At 43.2% G+C, this 21,024-nt stretch overlaps 3 protein-coding genes across 3 annotated transcripts; 2 read left to right on the top strand and 1 right to left on the bottom strand.

The window, feature by feature from the left end:
• The first annotated feature begins 7,960 nt into the window (after positions 1–7,960).
• LOC101760515 (ethylene-responsive transcription factor ABR1-like) lies at positions 7,961–8,937 on the top strand. The gene is given in 2 exon segments (XM_012844735.2): positions 7,961–8,226; positions 8,229–8,937. Coding segments are annotated over 2 exon segments (636 nt in total). The 5' UTR covers positions 7,961–8,057; the 3' UTR covers positions 8,696–8,937.
• Positions 8,938–10,211: 1,274 nt separating this feature from the next.
• On the top strand, positions 10,212–15,162 carry LOC101760105 (protein LIKE COV 2). Its single transcript, XM_004961901.4, has 8 exons — positions 10,212–10,679; positions 11,726–11,778; positions 11,873–11,982; positions 12,185–12,352; positions 12,735–12,832; positions 14,037–14,163; positions 14,442–14,561; positions 14,811–15,162. Exons 1-7 carry the CDS (start codon positions 10,548–10,550, stop codon positions 14,546–14,548), a joined length of 795 nt encoding a protein of 264 aa, XP_004961958.1. The 5' UTR covers positions 10,212–10,547; the 3' UTR covers positions 14,549–14,561; positions 14,811–15,162.
• A 585-nt stretch (positions 15,163–15,747) lies between these two features.
• LOC101759441 (polypyrimidine tract-binding protein homolog 3) lies at positions 15,748–20,754 on the bottom strand. The gene is made up of 15 exons (XM_004961899.4): positions 20,594–20,754; positions 20,297–20,362; positions 20,077–20,148; positions 19,917–19,993; positions 19,555–19,636; positions 18,462–18,594; positions 17,953–18,017; positions 17,821–17,870; positions 17,693–17,734; positions 17,443–17,494; positions 17,300–17,348; positions 17,192–17,205; positions 16,941–17,048; positions 16,552–16,695; positions 15,748–16,463 (listed from the first exon to the last, which is right to left on the bottom strand). Exons 2-15 carry the CDS (start codon positions 20,351–20,353, stop codon positions 16,074–16,076), a joined length of 1,335 nt encoding a protein of 444 aa, XP_004961956.1. The 5' UTR covers positions 20,354–20,362; positions 20,594–20,754; the 3' UTR covers positions 15,748–16,073.
• Positions 20,755–21,024: the final 270 nt, after the last annotated feature.

The raw sequence follows: 21,024 nt of genomic DNA, 5'->3' as shown, positions 1-21,024 counted from the left end.
CATGTTCTTACAAATTTAGATGAAAAAGAAAAAGAAAAAGCTTCCAAACCCTGACTCATGAAGCACAAGAGATACATTAAGCATGCACTGTCGTGAAGTAATGTTCTTACATATTTAGATGAAAAAACATCATCTATATGCATTTGGAGAAGCAGCAGTATAATTTGATGATTGAAGCAGCAGTATAATTTGAAATATATATTATCAGTACTAATATTATGAATTTGTAATCTTGAGCAGCAATCAAAGCTTGATCTAGGTGCCTGCATCACCCATCATCCAACAATTTTCCTACAATACCAATTGTTACAAAACTAACCTACAAACAAACAATAAAGCATGAAGCTGTAAATAAATGTACCATCGAGACCGCTCAAAGTACTCAATTTCAAAGGGAAGAGGGGACATGAAGTCGTCATAGATAAAGGTGTTATAACTCATAATGCAAGGATAAACAGAAAAAAAAGAGAGAGACTCGTTCCAGTATTTTGCTAATGACTATAGATGCATGGTGGTTCCTAGTTGCATGACTTCTACATCATGACTCCTTTCGAAGTGACCAATGTGAAAACTGTCAAATCTTTGATTGCAACAGGAGTGTAGGCTGAAGCTTAGTAGGCAACAAATTCCAAGCAGGCAATCATAGCAAGCCATGGCCTTATTGGTCTATCCACAAGTAAAGATTGCTTACATAGCACCACAATAAGGCAGGCAACCAGCAGCATACAGGCAAAGCAATCTATGCCCGGAACCGCAACTGGATCTAGGGAGGAAAAGGAGGAGAAAGGAAGGGCTCACCTTTGGGACGAGGCAAGGCAGGGAAGTCACAGAGTAGTGGATGGAGAGGCGGCGGGGAAGTCACCGGATCATGGAGATCGAGCCAGCCGGGGATGGAGAGGCGGCAGCGGCGAGCCGCAGGGAGGCGAAGTGGCGCGCAAGGAGGAGGAGCGACGCGCAGGGAGGTGGAGGGAGGCGAAGGTGGCGCATCGTGAGAGAGAGGACGGGGAGGACACGCCCGACGTCCGCTGGTGGGAGAGCTCCGCCCCGTGAAAAACGGGTGGGTCGGGTGGGGGAGCCCGTTCGAGAGGGTTTCCAAAGACCGGATCAATTTGGTCCGTGGCTGATTCTCCATGGGGGCTTTCAGCCCAGGGAAATGCTGGGATCCCGAAGGGGATTTGCGCTCCCAGAGGGGCCCCAAAAGTTCCATACGAGACCCCACAGCATGTGAGTTTTCAGCATCTCGCCCTTTAATCCACAAAGGCCCGATGTGGAGAGAGTAGTGTATCTTCTCTAGAACTTGATTCGACAGAATGGCAAAGGTAATGTGCAGTGAACGTGAAGTAATCATGCTGTAGTATGAACAGCGCCCTAGATCGAGAGTCCCCTCCAATATTAGGCCCGTCACATTGCAGGCCATTTGACCTTAGACTTAGCCGTGTGTGTGCGAGTCTTCCTGGCATGCAAATCCAAGAAACAAAGCACTTTCAGGGATGGATGCACGCTCACTCAAGCATGGACTACCGTTGTCAAAAAAGGAATGTAAATGGAACATCCCCTCCACCCCCCCCCCTTTTTTTTTTAACTTGTCGGTGCTGAAAACCTGCCAGTTTGGACGAGTTTGAACTGCTGCATGCCACAAAGCTAAGCAATCCAATAAACAACGGCCAGAGACATCTGCCTGTCCCCCTCCTCACATCATCATGCCCTGTGATAAAAAGATTCTGACTTTGCCATTTGTTTGGCCACACCTTTAATTTGCCTTGTTTATGGAAGACATGCTTTGAATATGTCAACATTTTTTATGGTAAAATGTTCTGCTTAAACGTTACAGGCAAACATCGACGACCTGAAAAAACGAATTCATACGTATGAAACCAACTCCTAGCAACAACGGCTTCATCAGCTCCAAGGTCGTGTGTATTTCGTTCTAATCATGCTCCGAGATGAAATGTCTGTGGGCGTGGCCAAACCCTGCATGGCCTTTGTGGAGACAAATCCTTCGTTTTCTCCTGTCCTCAGGTTTTTCAAGTAGCTCCGTACAAAATCGGTGGATTTTGGGCAGATCGCGGATTTCAAACCGTTTGACGAAATGCGGCTACCCGAGCTACTTTTGCAGCGCATGCAGAGCCTCCTCGAGCTAAGAAACTTGACCTCCCCAAACTCGCCAATCCCCATGCACTTTGCATAGCCTTCTAGACGAGCTTCAGGTTAGGTACGTGGCGTTTGTGATGCTTTGGTAGCTACATTAGCATCTTTAGAAAAAGTTCTGAGTTGGGGCCAAAATGTTGCCGCCGGTTTTGTCCTAATTAAATCATTTTTTTCTAATTTCAATCAAGTTTATAGAAAAATATAAATAACATCAATAATGCCAAATAAATGTACCGCCGAGAGATATTTTATAGCGGACTAAATGAAACCAATTTGATACTGTATATGCCGATGTCTTTTTCATAATTTCATCAAAATAGATGAATTTGATTTAGAACAAATTTAAAGTGCACTATAATTTAAATTGCAACATTGTTTCAGTAGAAATTATAATATTCTTTAGTATTTCCAAACAGAACCACACAACATCTAAGTTCTGTTCGTAACGTGTGCTTGATATATGTTTTCTTTTCTCTGACGCAGTGTACGGCATGTCCGTTGTTGGGTTAGCCTGAACGTTAGAGCACGCACGAGCCCACGCAACTTTTGGTTTAGCACTATTGTTGTGAACTAGTTCATCAACCCGTGCTTCCGCACGTGCTAATATTTTTAGAAGCTATTGTATTTAAAAATTATTTAGAAATTAAACTTCTAGCTAATAATCAAAATTGTTTACCTACTACTCTCTTATTTTTCAATACTCAGTTGTGATTGGTTTTTAATTAATAATCACTCTATGCACTTTTTCATCCATATTCATACTTTTTCCATTTTGTATCACACCTCCAATCCTCCATACATTATGTTTAGCATACAAATCAATATTTTTCATCAATGCACGAAATAGCGGGCTATAGCGAGACTATAGCGGCACTATAGTGGTTGATGCTAAATGCTGCTACAATAGTGTTATACTAATTAGCGGGCTATAGCGGTGCTATAGCGGTTGAGCACAGCTCTACACTAAATCCCATAGCCTGCTATTTTGTACATTTTTTTTCATCGATTCCTCACATACATGTATAAATGGTCTAAATGGTAGCACTCATCATGTGTATATACTTTAACTTAGTATTTTTATATTAACAATGATATAAATAGGTAATATATTAACAATGATATAAATAGGTAATTTAGAATCATATATTAGTTTACTTTTTGACATTTCTGTATGATGCACATGAAGATAATTAGATTAAGATTTAGGTGTTTACTTTAGGTTATTTTTAATAACAACATACATGGGTAACATAGATAAAATTTTAGAATGACATTTTAAGTTATGCTTTATAATGATGTGTATTAGTAAATTGGATGAAGATTATAGGTTACTTTAGATTATTTTTTTTATAATAGCTAAGCTCGGTAATTTAAATATAGGTTTAGAGCTTATTTTTGAATATTTTCACAATAACAGTGGTGGGTAACTTTTTAGAAAATATAATAGATCAATGGCTGTGATTATTAGAGTTTACAGGATTGATGTTTGATGTTTTTACTTTTTATGAGAATTTGTCTCTTTTTTCTAGCTTGTCTCGTGGGAACTAATGCGGAGTCTCCAATGGAAAAAGAGAGACTACATTGCTATAAAACTATTACCATAAGCGACCTCTCGTTTGTTAAATATTAGAACACAATACTTATGTAGATATATACTTAATATCTTCATCCAATTATGATAGATTTTAGTTAGTAATTACTCTATAATATTTTCATCCACATTTATAATCTTTAACTTTTCACTTTGCATAGCAAGTATGCGCTTAAATTTGTTTAATGAACTCTAAGTTTGAGATAAAATTTTATCATAGAAATCTATATTCTCATCACTTTACATCCTTATAAATGGTGACACACATCATGTGTATAGACATTAATTATTATATCATATACCAATAGTGCAAGATATAGATGATTTAGAATCATATATTGTTGTATATTTTTAATTAAAGGTTATTTGATTCAAACGTAGGGTTACCTTATGTTATTTTTAATAATGGCATGTGTGGATAATATAGGCGCAAATTTAAGGGTTACTTTAAGTTTTTTAAGTAATAGTGGTAGGCAATTCAGTTGCAAATTAGGAGATTATTTTAAATATCGTTTATAATGGCATAAGTGGGTAATTTTGATGAAGATTAGCGAGTTACTTTAGTTTATTTTATATAATGGCAGAGGTGGGTAATTTATGTATAGATTTAGGGGGTTACTTTAGGCTATCTTCATAATAGCATAGGTGGATAATTTTTTAGAAAACATGATAGATCCAATGGCTACGATGATTTGAATCTATCAATTGATGGTCGGATGTTTTGCTCTTTTTTGAGAATTTCTAAGATCTCCTTAGTGTCCACTTATGAATCCTATGTGGCTTCACCTGGAGCGTTAAGGAGCCTCTAAATTGCTCTAAATTGTGATCTCATTTGGGCGTAGAGTAGCGCCACCTGTTGACTACTGTAGTACGGTCAACACCGACCTCTACTCTCGGACAACGGGATAAGCCACACTGTACAAGCAGAAAGCATAGTGATAGAGTGTTTTAGAAAAAAGCTAGCTACGGCCCGTCCTAGGATGCACAAGACTTGGTCAGAGTTCAGTGTAACGACAACCCGTGTCAACCTTGCCATCTGACACGGTTCCTTTATTGGAAAAACTAAATGTTTAGCACGCCACTACACTGGAAAGCTTTGGTCCCTCACGAAAAATGACTCATTTAACACGTCATTGTTGAGAAAAAGAAGAAGAATTCCGATCGTTTACCGCTACAGCAAAGTGCCACACCAGTTGAGCAATTCAGCAAAGCAATATGCGCGCATTTAAGTACATGTCCTCAAAAAAAAATTGTACACTTAAGTATATGTGAACTATCTTTTATTAGAATATGCTAGTAAAAGCTACTACAGAAATACGGTATGGTTTTATTTATTTTTTTTGCTGGATCTGACAGTACTCTCCTTCCACCACTTCGATCGGCCAGGTGCCTTCGCCCATGGCGCTAGTCAAAAGTTTGACTCCACGTCGTCGAGAGCGACAGTTGTATACGGCGAGAGAGTACAATTATGTTAACACAGTATGAGAGTACTATACCTATGCAGTCTATTTCTAAAAACTGGCATTAAAAAGGTAGTAGCGCTTTCGGTGCTTACTAGCACTCCCTTTTTTTTTTTATAAGAAGACGGGCTTTGGATGCTCAATCAATCAAACATCGTACGTGACGAATGCATGCTCGCCATCATATTCATGGCGACCTCCCGACCGGAACATTCCGCAGGGCGGTGCGCGCGCGTCCCTGATCGGCCTGGAAGAACGCCGTGTCCGCGCGCGGACGAGGTGGACGAATGGCGAGGAGACAAGTGCTCCGTGTGGACGAGACCCGGCCGGGCTCGCACGCCGCGGAGGGCGTCGTGTGGGCGGCGGGCGACGAGTGCCTGCTGCTGCGCACGTACCGAACGAATGTATAAGTTGGCTTGGCCGGCCGGCGGGCGCCCCCCGCGCGTGCAAACTATATGCTACCGGGCCGCGGCGGCGCATGTACGAAGCACACACCTCGGCCATTTCTGTCGCGGCCGTCTTATTAGCACATTGACAAGGGGCTTGCTCTTGATCCTTTCTAACTTTTAGAAATAGATCATATGTTACAAGCACCTATATATCAGTACGTGGTCATCATCCGTTTCATGCCTTTGACCGACCGCTAGCTAGTATAATGGTGTATACAATTCAATGTTTTCATGACAAATATTTTGTAACATATTCAATTCAACCATCCTAATTCCTAAATTAGAGTACTATGTGTGTACAGACAATCCCAATAAGACTTTATTTTCATTCAAACAAGAGTGGGTTAACAAAGAAAAAAAAAGACAAATCATCTAGACCCCTAGGTTTAGTAGTAAAGGCCTGAGCACGCCCTGCATTAGACGTCATCTCCGTAGGTTCGGATAGCGAAATTTGACCCCGGGTTGTCCCATATATGTCGGCAACACGCGCATCCCACAAACGTTGTTAGCAACCGGCCGCCATCACGCTTTGACTCTCCATAATAAACACAAGATAGTTAGGGGGTAAACAGCCAGGTTACACGATTTATTATAATTCTCTCACGCGACTACGGTACACAATTCGATAATCAATGCAGTTTCTTGGTAGTACGCATGCAGTCTAGATGGATTCAAGTATTCAACACATCGCCCTGACACACAGTTTTCTCGGCGCGCAAGCGGCTGTGCAGCGGTCAGAGCGGAGACCAGGTCCAAATCTGAACCGCGCCTTTTCCCCGGCGGCGAGAGAAAAGTTGAAATGACTGATTTGTTGTGAGAGAAAAATACTGTTTAGTGGCTGATAAACCGGCTGAATAAGCTGAAGCAAACAGGTCCGAAACGTATACCCATCCAACACACGCATCGATCTGTGTCATTACGTACGATTCATCGACACATCCATCCGGCCGGCCGTCTATATATAGTAGCCGGCAGCCCGGCACGTTAGTCCGCCTCGTGTTGAGAAATAAAAGGATCGACGTCGGCTTTGAATTAACCAACTGCCATTCGCCCGATCTTTCATCCATCTACTAGTTGAATTGCGTCCCCGGCCTCGAGTCTGTTCAAAGTCTCCGCGCGTCGTACTACTAGGCTGCTAGCCAGCCAGATCTTTTATTTGCATGCGAGCGGCGGCGGCATTGCAGCCACGCGTGGTGGGAGATACGATGGCCGACGACGGGCGCCGCCGATCACGGCTAGCAGGCTGGACGGCGGCGGAGGAGGACGGGGATGCGGCGGCGAGCGCGGTGCTGTCCGGGGAGTTCCAGGCGCTGGAGATGTCCACGATGGTGTCGGCGCTGGCCCACGTCGTTGCCGGCGGCGACGACGAAGGGTTGTACCCGCCGGCAGCAATGGCCGCGGGCGGGTCGTACGTGCAGCCGGCGCAGCAGTGGGGAGGAAGCTACTCGTCGGCTGCCGCACGCACGCCGGATCACTTCTTCCCAGCAGGTGAGCCTTCACTTTATTCTATACTAGTATATGGTAGTACATTTCATTCGAGCACATTATTATAGCAGAGCAGGTATCGGAAGGAGAGTCCTATAGCAATAACAAACCTAAAGAACAGCTTCGCGTGACGTGCGTTCCTTTCATAACAAACCGGTGCCCATTGGAACCTTTTTAGTTGTGGCCTTCCTTTCATAACGGTTATTGTTTAATTAGCGTTGCATGTGTTAGTCGTGCATAAGGAAGCTAAGCATGTTTCGATTATTGTTGCTATGGATATACTTTGCTTGCGCCAAGAGGAAATCCCACGTCGCGTCTAAGCATGGATTACACGTGGCAGACCGGCTCGGTTGCCAGGCGTGCACGAGCACGAGCATGCATGCAAAATGAGAGCCCTGCATGTGGATCTCGCCAAGAAAGATTAGGCAAGTTGCATATTGATCCCAACCTCGCCCAACTCCCACCAAACAATCCACTAGCTAGCGTACGTATACATCTCTAAGAGACATATATCTCAGGACACACGCATGCATTGTGCACAGCTGCTAGGATCTCGATCTCAGTCGTGTCACATCACTACGAGATATCGCTACAGTTAGATCGAAAAAAAGATGACAAGATTGTACATGTGCCGGAAGCTACGTAGTATGTACGTGCTCGCAACTGGCCGATACGGATAGATGCGTATTAAATACACTGCTACAAAAATACGACCCGTGTTTGGGTCAGAAGACTCAGAACGACGCCGGAGCAGTCAAATGCGACGCACTATATATCCGTGGCATCGCCGCCTACCCTACGCTATACGCATGCCCCGGCTGCGCTAGTGTGTGCGCGCGCTCGCCTCACCTCACCTATCGTGTCCGCGCGCGCGCAGGAGAAGAGCAGCAGGGCCACCACCACCACGACGTGCGGCAGGGCGCCATGGAGGAGCACTCGCCCACGGCCGCCGGCGAGGCCGGGGGCGGCGGCCGCCGGTACCGCGGCGTGCGGCAGCGGCCGTGGGGCAAGTGGGCTGCGGAGATCCGCGACCCGCACAAGGCGGCCCGCGTGTGGCTCGGCACGTTCGAGACCGCCGAGGCCGCGGCGCGCGCCTAGACGAGGCCGCGCTCCGCTTCCGCGGCAGCCGCGCCAAGCTCAACTTCCCCGAGGACGCGCGCCTCACCACCCCGTCCACCGCGGTCGCCGCCGCTCCGGCTGCCGCGGCGGCGGCGTCCGCGACGGCGGCGATGGCCGCCTCGAGTGCTGGCGCGTACCCGGCCAGCGCCGCCTCGGAGTACCTGCAGTACCAGATGCTCCTGCAGGGAGCCGCCGCCGGCCATGGCGGCGGCTTTCCTCAGTACTACGGCGGTGGCGCCATGAGCAGTTCTTCGGGCTCCTACTCCTTCCCCGCCTCCTCTGTCACCGTGGCTTCTGTGCCGCCGTCCTCTGCTCCGGGCTACGGCGAGGCGGCGCAGTGGGGCAGCACGAGCTGGCCGGAGAGTGCGTGGAGCTATCCGGCGACTACTGGTTCTTGGTCTGATTCCAGCCACTACCCACCGTCAACTCGTCCTCCTCAATAGTCCATGCAGTATCGTCTCCCCTTCTTTTTTTCCTCTCCGAAGTCCGAAAGAAGAAAGCTTGTTTGATCGAGAAGATAGCGAGAATTCGTTCAAGATGCATGCATCCGTGCAAAGATCCAGAAGAAGGTTGCAGTATTCTGTTTCTTCTTTGCTTGTTTGAGTTGATCCTGTATTAATCATGTGGCGATTATTCTCTTGCAACTGAATGGAAAAGCACGTGATAAATAACATTTTATTAAGAAAAATCTTTATCTGTCCATGAGACATGTGATGCGAGGTCCTACCATCTGATCTAACAAGTTCGCAGCCGCTGGCATGGGGTTGTTTGGTATGAAGCACGTGGGTGTCAAATTCTCTCTTACAAAAATTGTGACTTCAACCGAATTTTGGTCATATGTCATTCTGTTTGAAGTGGGCGAACTCTTGCACGGACAACAGAATAAAAGACTAATCCACATGAGTTTTTTTGTGAACTTTGTCCTTAACAGATTTCTAGATTTTCTGATGGCTTTCGAGATTCGAGTATGGATAAGATTTTTTTTTCTCCAGCATTGTGAGTTGCTCTCATGAGTTAGGGTTAGAATTAGAACTAGGGGTTTGGTTTGGGCAAAAATTCATAAAAGCGCATGGCAACAAGCCGGGTGGGGGCGTTGATATACGACGCCATTAATGTTTTTCATTCATTTGACATCTTATCCACAAATATTTATATAAATAAATAAATAAATTCAAAGTTCAATCTAAAATATTTTCTAAAATATTTTTATGATATAATTAATTAATTGAATTAATATGACTGGTCAAAGTTTGAGTAAAAAATCACCAGTGTCATATATTCTGTAGTACTATGCATGTAGGTGGAGGGTGGTGATGATGGACCATGAATGGGAAGCACCAAATGTGAGAAAAAGGTGAGAGATGAACGAGCAATGAGATGGTATGGTGTCACATATCGCTTTGACATATGATTGGTATTGATGAGAGGTTGGAGGTGCCATCAACAATGTGTAAGAGATGAGATGAAAAGAAGGCAATGTGAGCAGTTTGAGGTGAGCAATGGAAGTACTCAAGTAGTGGCGTTGACGGCACTAGAGGTGAAAGAGGGGAAGTGTTAGGATGATGGGGTCCGTCAGTTGTACTAAATGGACATCTGCAAAATGTGATAAGTTAAATGCAAGAAAGAAAATGGCAGATGGAAAATGCAAAGATAGTTTTTGTTTAGCATTGTATTGCTCTAATGACAATGCACTCAAGAACACGGTCTTGTCATTTCTCCAAGCCAATTCCCGGTGAGACGTAGCTCCAAGATCACAAAAAACAGAGCCCAGCCAATGGCGGCCGTTCTATTGATGTGCCGCTAGCCCGCTACGGTCAGTCGCCAAGAGCCCAAGACGAACACGGACGTCCTCCTACTCGAACCCGCCACTCACCGCTCGACGGACGAACCGAGCACGACTGCGACCGTGCGCCGGCTTCGAAACCGAGCCGCTCGCGGTCCGCAACCACCGCCGCCCGCCACGGCCTCTCTTCCGCGCAGGCACGTCAACGCCTCGGCCCCACGTGCCCCCGTCCCCATATCCCAGTGACGCGCGGGGCCGGCGCCGTCCCGGATCGAACGGGCCCCACGCGAGGGCAGTCCGGTCACTTCAGCCGGCGTGTCCCTTTCGAACTCAACTCCGCCACCAACTGCTCCCGCAGGTACTCTCTGTCTCTGGTTTAGCTGCTGCTGTCGCTGGTGGTGGTAGCCAGCGGAGCCCAACCACCTTGCCCTCCCGACCTCGAGGCCCTCGGCTCCTCCTCCTCCCCGCCCCGCGAGGAAGCTCCGGCGAGCGGTATCCGGCCCTCGATCGCAATGCCGGAGGACAAGGAGTACGCGCCCGTGCCGCTCGGCCAGGCGGCGGCGGAGGCGGCGGCGGCGCCTGACCCCGAGGACCCCGTCAAGTCGCCGCCCCGGCCCAGCTCGCCAGCCACGTCCACACGCAAGGTCCGGATCCGTCTCGCCCCAGACCCTACCCCCCTGCAGGCTTTTTACCGTATACCCTAGGCGCTCGGATCTGGTCGCGTCCGTGCGGCCGCGCTGTTCCGCTTCAACTTCCGTTTCGCCCTTTGATCTTCCGCCCCCCTGTTTCGGGTGGGCATTGGGCAGTAGGAGTTGTCCATGTGCGCGGACCTGACCCCTGACCGCGCGTTCTGCGGTCAAATTAACGCATTGATTTTTTTTCTTTTTTACCCCTTCTTATCGGTCCTCTTGTGGTGCTAATTTGTCTCTGCGCTGCTATTTTGTGCATGCGCTTGTTCATCCAATTCGACGTTTATTGTGAAAGGCTGAAAGCCATTGGTCGTGGCAATGTGGGGGCATTAGAGTGTAGATCATGTTGGAAATGAAGGTTTAAGGGGTATAACGTGATTTCTGCTGGCACCAAATGCAGGTTACATTGTGCTTGAAATAGGAACTGGAATTTTTTTTGGGCGTTCTCCTTAGGAAGATTTGTGCTGAACGCTGCATATGATTCTACTACACATTAATTTTGATTTCAAACAAGTCTTGTCATAACATGGATGCCAAGTTGACCTACAATATCTAGCACGATGTTGAAAGAATTTTTGAACTTGAGCATGCAGAGTTGTACAGAGGGAATGCATGAACTAGTTCTACAATTTTGTTAGAGAGAAAATATTGGACTCAACAGTAGAAGTATGATAAATTAACTACTTTTGGGTGTTAGTCTTTGATCTATCCAGGTGGGCAAATGTCAGTTCACATGTTTAGGCACTCTAACCATTTTTTCCATTTTATGAACCAGCTATTTTTGCATCATTTAGATTCAACAAGTCAACAGTAATGAATTTATTCCTGCAAATTAGAAAAAACGAGTACCCAATCTTGCCATTTTACTTTTTGTTTTCTCTGGTGTATCCAAGTTAATATATTTCTCTATAGAAGTCTACATGCATGTGACGGAATATTGACAGTTTTTCGTACCTAATAACCTTTTTTTATGTACCTAATAACCTTGTTCATTTCAATAGGCATGCTTTGCTGTTCTTCAAAGCTGGGTGTCAAGAAAATTTATGACCGGCTGGTATGTTTCACAAGGTCTAATTCAGATACTTTGCAAGAGCTATAATATGCCCATTCTAATATCCTGTTTTTGTCTGCCTACTTTTTCTTTGCAGTGTAGTTCTTTTCCCAATTGCCGTCACATTCTTCATCACTTGGTGGTTCATTCAATTTGTTGATGGTTTTTTCAGCCCACTCTATGCAAAGCTTGGGTTTGACATATTTGGTAACTGTTTATACTCAATTGGCGCTATACTTTCTTGTCATTATATATTGCTAAAATTGTAGAATTGTTTATGTGCTACCTATAACTAGATTCTTTAAAGTTCTTGAGTACATGATAAACTGTTATGATTTGTCGAGTGCATATACTATCTCTTTCTTGAATTCATTTTTTTTTGTGACAAGTGCTTTTGACAATATTTCAGGCCTTGGGTTCTTGACCTCCCTGGTGTTTATACTTCTTGTTGGAATATTTGTGTCTTCTTGGGTGGGTTCTACTGTCTTCTGGGTTGGAGAATGGTTTATAAAGAAAATGCCATTTGTAAGGCACATATACTCTGCATCAAAGCAAGTTAGCACTGCTGTTTCGCCAGGTAATGTACACGCACAGCTGCTATTCCACGTGCACCAGAATGATGACCATCTATATTATTTGTCTGTCTCAGAGAAAATTTATGTAGCTTTTCTGTAGAAGGGTAATTTATGCTTCCATTGCCAGCACATGACCACACTATATCTAAAAACTGATAACTCTTAAATCAGGTAAACATTATGCTCTGTAAAGAACATAGAACAGTTTGATGGTCATTTTTTTTTTCTTGCATAAATTTTTTATTACCATTCAACAACGCCAATTTCTATGCACTACATGTTGTGCGCAAGTAGCTATCAATAGTTAACATTTATTTCCAACTTTCTTATAGTTCCTTTCTTCAGCCAGAAATGTTCTTATAATATTTTTTTTCCTTTTGACAGATCAAAATACAACAGCATTTAAAGAAGTAGCTATTATTAGCCATCCCCGTGTTGGTGAATATGCATTTGGATTCATAACATCAACCATGGTTCTTCAGGTACTTGTTCGTGCATATATGCATGCTGTAGATGGCTTTGACCAGCAGATGTTGATCTTTTGACACTTCATTATGGATGTTTTCCTAGTTAATATGCCATCAAACACTTTTCATACATATTTTTTGGTGATTCAGAAGCATGCATGTGAAGATTCATTCCATTATATTTTGTGTTTCGTTTTCTTGTGTTTAAGACTTTAAGGTTAGCCACAATAATGGAAAATTAAGTCTTACATAGCATATAGCATAGTAAGGCAGACTTTTACAAAAGTGTCATTTTCTTTTTACACAACTAATTGTACAAGGCCTTAAAACTTTAGCCCTACAAGACAGCCTGGAGTTGACACCCACTTTCTTGGGGTATAGCAATGATCCATACTAATTTGGACATTTATTGTTCCATTCGGACTAATATTGCACTTAAGCACACTGTTTACTTCTGTACTTCTCCACCGCCAAAACACAATGACTTATGCAACTCACACCTGCTTCCGGTGACAGCTACCACTCTCATATGAATGGGAGGGTAGAGTACCAAGACATAGGGAGTAGCCAGCGAAGGCGGTTTATTTACTAATCAATATACTTATTTTGAATTCTTTTAAGTCAGGACAGTTCAAAGGCACGAGAGATAAGGAAAACAGAAAAGCTTCTCAAACCAGAGTAGGAATTCGATCAATCGCTATCAATGCCAGGAGGCAGATCAAGATTCATGGGAACGAGAACCTTTTTACCTAAGTAGGAAGAATCCATTAGTGCTGCGAACTCTTCCAATATGTGCGAGCAATGTGCATGATCGAGTTGGAAAAACCAGGGCATCATCTACCTATCTATCTATCAAACTTTTAATACGTCTCTTCGAGAAGCAAAGAAACTAGTATATACTAGACTCGGTGCCAAGGGAGAAAAGCTTAGAGATAGAATGCTCATCCGTCCATTTCTTATTTCCTGAGGTTCACCTATGTTCTTTTCTTGTGCTTTGTCAAATCAAATAGTTGCGTATGAAACACAAATCTAGAGGCGGATATCTATTGACGATATAGCATATGAAAGAGATTTTTATGCAATTCCATCGGTGCTAGCTCTGTTTTCAGCATTTGCCTGAACAGGCGCATTTGCTGCTTCAGTTAATTCCTTTTAAAGGTTATGATGTTTCTTGGAATCTTGGTGAACTCTGAGGTGACCATCTATTGTTTCGTTGCAGACAGACAAAGGTGATGAAGAACTCTGTAGTGTTTATGTGCCAACCAATCATTTATACATTGGTGACATCTTTTTGGTAAACTCTGCCGAAATTATAAGGCCCAATTTGTCCATTCGGGAAGGCATAGGTTGGTTCCTTGCTCTCTTTTTATGCTTCCCTCTACTTCTGGCCAGAGAAAAGAATGTATAACGTCTAATATAGTAGTTCCTCTGAATGGTTTTATTTGAGAAGTTGTTCCTGCTAGAAACTATTCTGATGTTCTGTTATATTTCAGGTGCTAGATCTAGTGCCTTTTTTTTTTGGTGTTTGTTTCCCAAGCTGATACAAACCATCAACTTATAATAAAACTTTTCCTACATTAGCTGGTTTTCTAACCTTATGATTTTGCTGTTGTGCTTTCTACAGAAATAATTGTTTCTGGAGGAATGACTATGCCACAGGTGATCACGTCACTTGAACCAACACCTCGCAAGAGCCAGAACATCCGTTTAGACAGAGTGATGACTGTATGAGGCATGAAACTAGGTAATATACATATAAGGCATAGTCTGCTACAAGCAGGGTTTGAGGGCTGCCTTTTCAAGAGCCCTTCATTACTAGCGTCTTTTGTTCCGTTCGCATCTGAAAATGCCAGCCAAAAATCCATTTATTGTAGAGAAGGGAATGTCCAATCGCCATTTGATGATGAAATACTGATCCATAACCCTAAATGTCTAGGTTCTTCAAATCCAATATACACTGATACATGATTGTTGGCAATACGTTGTATTGCAGGTTGAATTTGGAGGGGTGAGTGCCAACACATGATCGTTATGGATTAGAAGCTGGGGCACGGAGCATTCAGAACTCAAAAGCGTGGCGCTGGCAGATACATGGCAAACTTAAATCTGATCGTCCTGCACCGTCTTGTGTTGTGCAGTTGTTTGTCCGGTGACACGAAAATTGCAGCTTCGGTTGCAAAGCACCAGATGCTCGTTAAGTGATGCTCCAGCAGCGTGGCCTTTGCCTGTAATGATGAACACCACTCTGATTCAAGTTGTATCAACAAGTGTTCACTTTTGTATATACAAGTTTGCTACATTAAAAGCTGCTAAAATAAAAAAGTACACCAACTCTTGCACCCGGACTTCCAAAGATTTATGAGGTGATTCTTGGTTTCGCAAGGTGTCCCTCGAGGCATCGAAGTGGCGTGGCAGGAGGGTGGTGCGTGTTCGATTTTGGATTACTTATGTCAAAACGAATCAACCAACGTTCAACTATAAGGGCAAGCAGCAGCTAAGGTATAGATCATTCCTTATGCAGAATCCTGTCGTTCAGCTAAGGTATAGATCATTCCTTATGCAGAATCCTGTCGTTTTGGCTTTTCGAGGTGTATAATTTTGACTATACATCTAGGCTTTTCGAGGTGTATAATTTTAACTATGGTGTATAATTTTGACTATGCATCTAGACTTTTCGAGGTGTATAATTTTAACTATGCACCTAGATGTATACTTATACTAGCTTTTCGAGGTGTATAATTTTAACTGTGCACCTAGATATATATACTTATGTTTAGATAAGTAGTAAATACTATGAATGAAAAGATAAAACAACCTATAATTGAAACGGAGGGAGTATTTCCTATGTTCAGTCAGCAACACAGAACATTCACGTTTCAAGGTTATGTAAAAAAAAACATCACAGGCACATGCTTCCTAGACCCAACACAGATCGAAAACCAACACAGAACATCTATTTCGTGGGGCCTCAAGGCGATAAGAGATGATCCGCACACAATAAACAGGCCTTTCAACTCAGAATAGCACGACATGAAGGGGGTAAAATCCTTTGATAACCTAAACGACAGAACAGGAAAGAAACAGAAGAGAAACCCCTTGGTGCAAAGGCCAGTGTCACTAGAAATGTTGGTACAACTCAGACAGCATCAGTCTGGGAGAACAGCACATAGGATTCACATTTAGTTTCAAATGCTTCCTAAATAAAAGCTCGCAAGGGCCAAGAGAGCGGCTTAAGACCTTTCCCTGGAAGAGCGGCTTATATACTCTGCATCTGGGAGAACGAGATCCGGATCGTGTTCCCCTCCAGTGTGCTGGCGTGTTTCGACACGAGGGCCTCGGTCGCCTCCTCTTCCGTCTCAAACATGACAAGAGCCTGCCTCTTGCCGTTCACCTCGAACAGCTTTGTGTTGATGACAGAACCATGCTCAGACACGTGGTTCAGGATTGCTTCCTCAGTGATCTCTTGTGGGAGGGCAGAAATGTGGATCATCTTTGTTGGAGCACAGCAATGTCGGTAGTTCTTTACCACATTGCTGTTGAACCGGTTAAGGCTTGAATTTAAGTAGTCATGAGCGTCAGGGGCAGGAGTGATGTTGGGGTACTTTGAGTAGTTAACTTCGAGTTTCTTCCCAAAAAGAATTGCACCCTGCAAAACATAGGCATCCCAAATGGGTGTCACAGATGTGAACAGAATAGGAATGCAACTGAGAAGAGAAATGCCGGTGAGATTGAACCTTCAGATAGTGCACAGCTAGCTCAGCCTGCAAACCATCAGCCATCTCAACTAGGGCATGATCTGGTTTATTACGCAATATTTTGATTCGTACTATGTTTCCATACAAAGAAAACAGATTGAAAAGCTTATCCTCATCAATTTTCTGCACAGAGTAGGGAATGATTAAAGATAGTAGTTTGAAGGTCTAAACTTCGCGGTAGTACTTAAAACTTCTGCCTATTTCATAAAATAAGCTTTAAAGTACATGAACTCACCGACCACCAATATAAGCTATTTGAAAGAGTACTTAAACTAACACAAAGTAACAAAAAGGACTTGCACTAGCTTATATTTGATGATAGCAGATAGGAGAAAACTCGAAAAAAATCAAAACAGCTCAAGACTTACATCAGTGTTCAAATTACTAACTATGAGCGTGCACCGTTCATTGGTACCAGTCACTCCATGAGGTAAAGTTCCACCAAATGCAGCTGCAATCATTGCAGCCCTTCCCATCTGGTATGCACCAAATGCAAACGCGTTGTATGAGTATTCATGGGCATTAGACAAGACATAACATAAATCAGAACAAATGCATATTCAGTTAAATCAATTCTCTGCTAAATATACGGCATGGAAGAATCCATTCAGACGCCAACCTGTGCGTATGAAGCTGCAAACCCAAAAAAAAAAAAAGGTAAGATATTTTCGCAAACATCAGGCATGTACAGTTAATTCAAAAGTAAACAAACTTTTCAGTGCGCTACCTCCAGGTTGTTGGAAGGCATAGAGACCAGCTGGATCAGGATAACCTTGCTGCTCCAAAAACACACACACACACACACACTTTAGCTTTACAGCATCAAATGGTCCAGGTAAAAAGAGAACACAAGGAAGTATCGCCACCAACCTGAGAGGTCCTAGGACGTTGTTCTGTAGGCAATGATGGATTTGTAAAATCCCTGAAGAAAAAAAGGAATTAGAAGCAGGCAGTTTTTATGTCTTGAAGAAAATTAATTTCATCATAGAAGAAAGACTCAGAGCTGCCATCTGAAGTTACATTTTAACTTTGTAAGATCTATGATGGCACAATTATCTGAAGGTAACTGGAATTAACACACATTGCAACGTCGCTTGCAGGGATAAAAAGTCAACATTACCTAGACCGGTCATTGTTGTAGTGGACTTGCAGTTCGCTGAGGCTGGATATTCGAGAATGGAAAACAAGAAGAAATTAAGCTATAGAAAGTGAGGAAGACAAATTTCAAATATGATAGGATGCTCATACTTTGAATATTGAATGTCTAGCTGGCAGCAACCATCATATATGTTTCTTCCCTGGGATATTGTGTTTGTTAAGAACAGAGTAATATCAAATATAGATGCACAATTCAAGGACATTAGTATCATATAACATTACATGCAAAGAACCAAATGCTTCGACAGCTTCTTGGCGCGAGTGATACTGGATAAGAGCTTGAAAACCTGCATCAAGTAAGAAAAGTATGAAGAACCTTAAAGATGACAAATTTGCTTATATCTGGCAGGAAATGAATGTGTGACACAATGAGGAAAATATTAGAACTTAAATACTTAATCAACCCCAGGGGCAGACGGGTTAAGTCTGTGAAAATCATGTCTTTAGCAAGCAGGACAACAGGTTTAGATGTACCAAGCTGCACCAGTCATTTGCAGGCACATCTAGAACTTGTAATCAATTGCTATGACCACACATAATGTTGTTAGTTCTTAAAGCTGTTGTTTACACTTTACTTGATGCAACTCAGAGGACTCACATTAATACATATAAAGCTCATATGAATTGGTAAAGCAATCTTACCATTCACATGCAATCTATAAGTGAATCAGAAAATGTATATCAGGTGAACGTGTGCGTGGTGAAAGAGAGAGAGAGCAGGAAAATCTGACCAGCTGACTTTTGAAATGTGACTATCTTCTCCACAAATCCATAAGCTTTGAATACTTGATGTAGAACCTCCACCGTTATAGGATAGATCATGTGGTGGATAGTAACTAAGAGGATTCGGTTGGGTTCAGACTCCTGAGGCCAAGCAGCAACAAGCACCGAGACGGAAAAGAGGAGATAGAAAGAAAAGAATAAATAGGGAGGAATGTGTATAGAGTTGGAAAATAAGAGACCAGACATGACATGCCAATCTAACTCAACTATCTAAAAGAGGAGGTAGAAAGGTATAAAATACAGCTAAACATATACAATTTTGTAACATTTAGTTGCATATATGCCAATGATTTTTATAAAGAACTAGTTTTACCACTCTTGCAATTGAATGTCCAACTTTTAAGAACCTTTTACCATCTTACACAACTTGTAAAGATTGCTAAAACTAGGAAAAATTACAAAGCCTATTCCTATCGACATGCAGGCAACTAAACCAACATGGAGTCTACAGAAGTACAAATTGGTGTTTTAAAGAAACATACTAGCAAAAGGGCAACTGTTACATAACTTGAAAGTATGCTCTCATACAAATAGCTGTCCTACAACTGGGCATAATAAATCCAACTCTTTTCCTGTTAAGTCACTACATGTCTATGGAAGTATAAATTGATGTTGCAAAAGGGGCAACTGTTATATAACTTAAAAGTATGCCCTCACACAAATAGCTGTCCTACAACGTAGGCATAATAAATCTGTCTCTTTTTCCTGTTAAGTCACTACACGAAGTCTATGGAAGTACAAATTGATGTTTTACAGAAACATACTAGCAAAAGGGGCAACCAACACATAATTTGAAAGTATGTGAATCATGATCTTAATAAATCTTATTCTTCTCCTGTTAAGTCAATGGCCTATTGCTTCCAAGCTTACATGTTGGATGCAATAACTGAATATCATACAACTAAGTGCCAAAAAAGATCAATAAGAAAATAAAACAACATGTGACTCACTAACAGGCATTAGTTACATTCAGAGTCTATAGCATTATAATTTTGGGATATCTAATAAATTAATTCTTCAGTACAGAATTGTGTGGCGTACCTGATCAGAATTCCTTCCATGAGAACTCTGGTCTGTGGTAAGTTCTTGGTGGGATGAGAATTGCATGTATACATTCCTTCCCCTAAAACCGCAAACATGATGCACAAAAATGATATATCACATACCTAATGGAACGTGAAACTCAATTGAAAAAAAAAAGGTTGCTCTTAAGCTAAACAAGAATGTAATCACAATAGGAAGCCAAAAATATATATACCCAGAATTCATAAATTTGCACACATTATCTATCCAGTATAGTCATTTACTAAGCAGATTACATTGCAAAACATGTATGAAATATCTCTTTCTGGAGCCTTTAGCATCCATAAACCATTAGAGCAAATAGGCAAAAGCTATATTACCTTACACTAGGTTGAACAGAACTGTAATATTGCAGAGCTGTCACGGAGGCATGTATGTCTTCCATCTGCAGAAGAGCCTTCGCCATGAAACAACCAGAAGTCAGCAATAACAAGTCAACCTACTCTATATCTCAAGAGCATGAAAGAAGAAAGAGCTCACTTGGTTCTTGGCACGCAGCATGACGATCTTGGATACCAGCCCAAACGGCTGCAGCAGCTGGAGTAAATCAGACTGCAAACACAACAGCACGGTCAGTAGATAGAAAATAAAAATCAAATCTTTAGCCACAAAAGACGAACCCGACCTAAACCCTAAACCCAGAAAAACACAAAAATCGGAAAAGATTCAAAAGATTCCCCTTTTCTGCTCCCATTCTCACCTCGGCAATCTCGTGCCCGACGTTGCGGATGTGGATTACCTTGGACGGCTCAGCCATCCTCCCGCACTGTAACACATGCAGCAGTTACTAATCAACACCAGGGGGGCGACCCAGTATAGAACATGGGTGTACACATGCAGACCCGATAATTTTTGCCAAAAAAATCGAAGTTAGAAGGTATAATACATGTATATAATCGTAACAGCGTCAGATCCAAATACACATAGCTTACATTAGGGTTTGGGGTGCTCCGCTGCGCACAGCAAGAAGGGAAGGGGGGAGGGGGGGGCGACATACCTGGTGGGTGATCGTCGCCGGCGAAGGGCCCGGTACAGTCGAGGGAAGGGCGCCGCCGCTCGCCCAGTCGTCGCCGCCAGGAAAGGAAGGCCACGAGGGAGGGGGGAGAGGGAGAGGGGCACAAAGCGGTCGACGGGAGAAAGAAATAGATGAGGGGTGCACGTCCAGGGCCTCCAGGGTCCAGGCAGCAGGCAGCGATGCGCTCAAGCCGTCTCGATGGCAGCGTATTGCTTAGGTTTTCTTCACCGGCCAGGCCTGCTAATTGGGTTGTAATCCAACTCTAACCGTACCAATCAATTCAATGACTCGTTCCATACTCTAAACTGAAAACTAGTTGATAGAACCCATAAGACCCTAGACTTGTATAAAAACTGTGCAGATATTTGAAATAAAAGTTACCCTACTTCAAGAGGCGGACCCTAGAATTAAAA

The sequence above is a fragment of the Setaria italica genome, chromosome III (assembly GCF_000263155.2).
Source record: "Setaria italica strain Yugu1 chromosome III, Setaria_italica_v2.0, whole genome shotgun sequence".
Taxonomy (NCBI): Eukaryota; Viridiplantae; Streptophyta; class Magnoliopsida; order Poales; family Poaceae; genus Setaria; species Setaria italica.
This window is presented reverse-complemented; position numbering and strand designations above follow the sequence as displayed.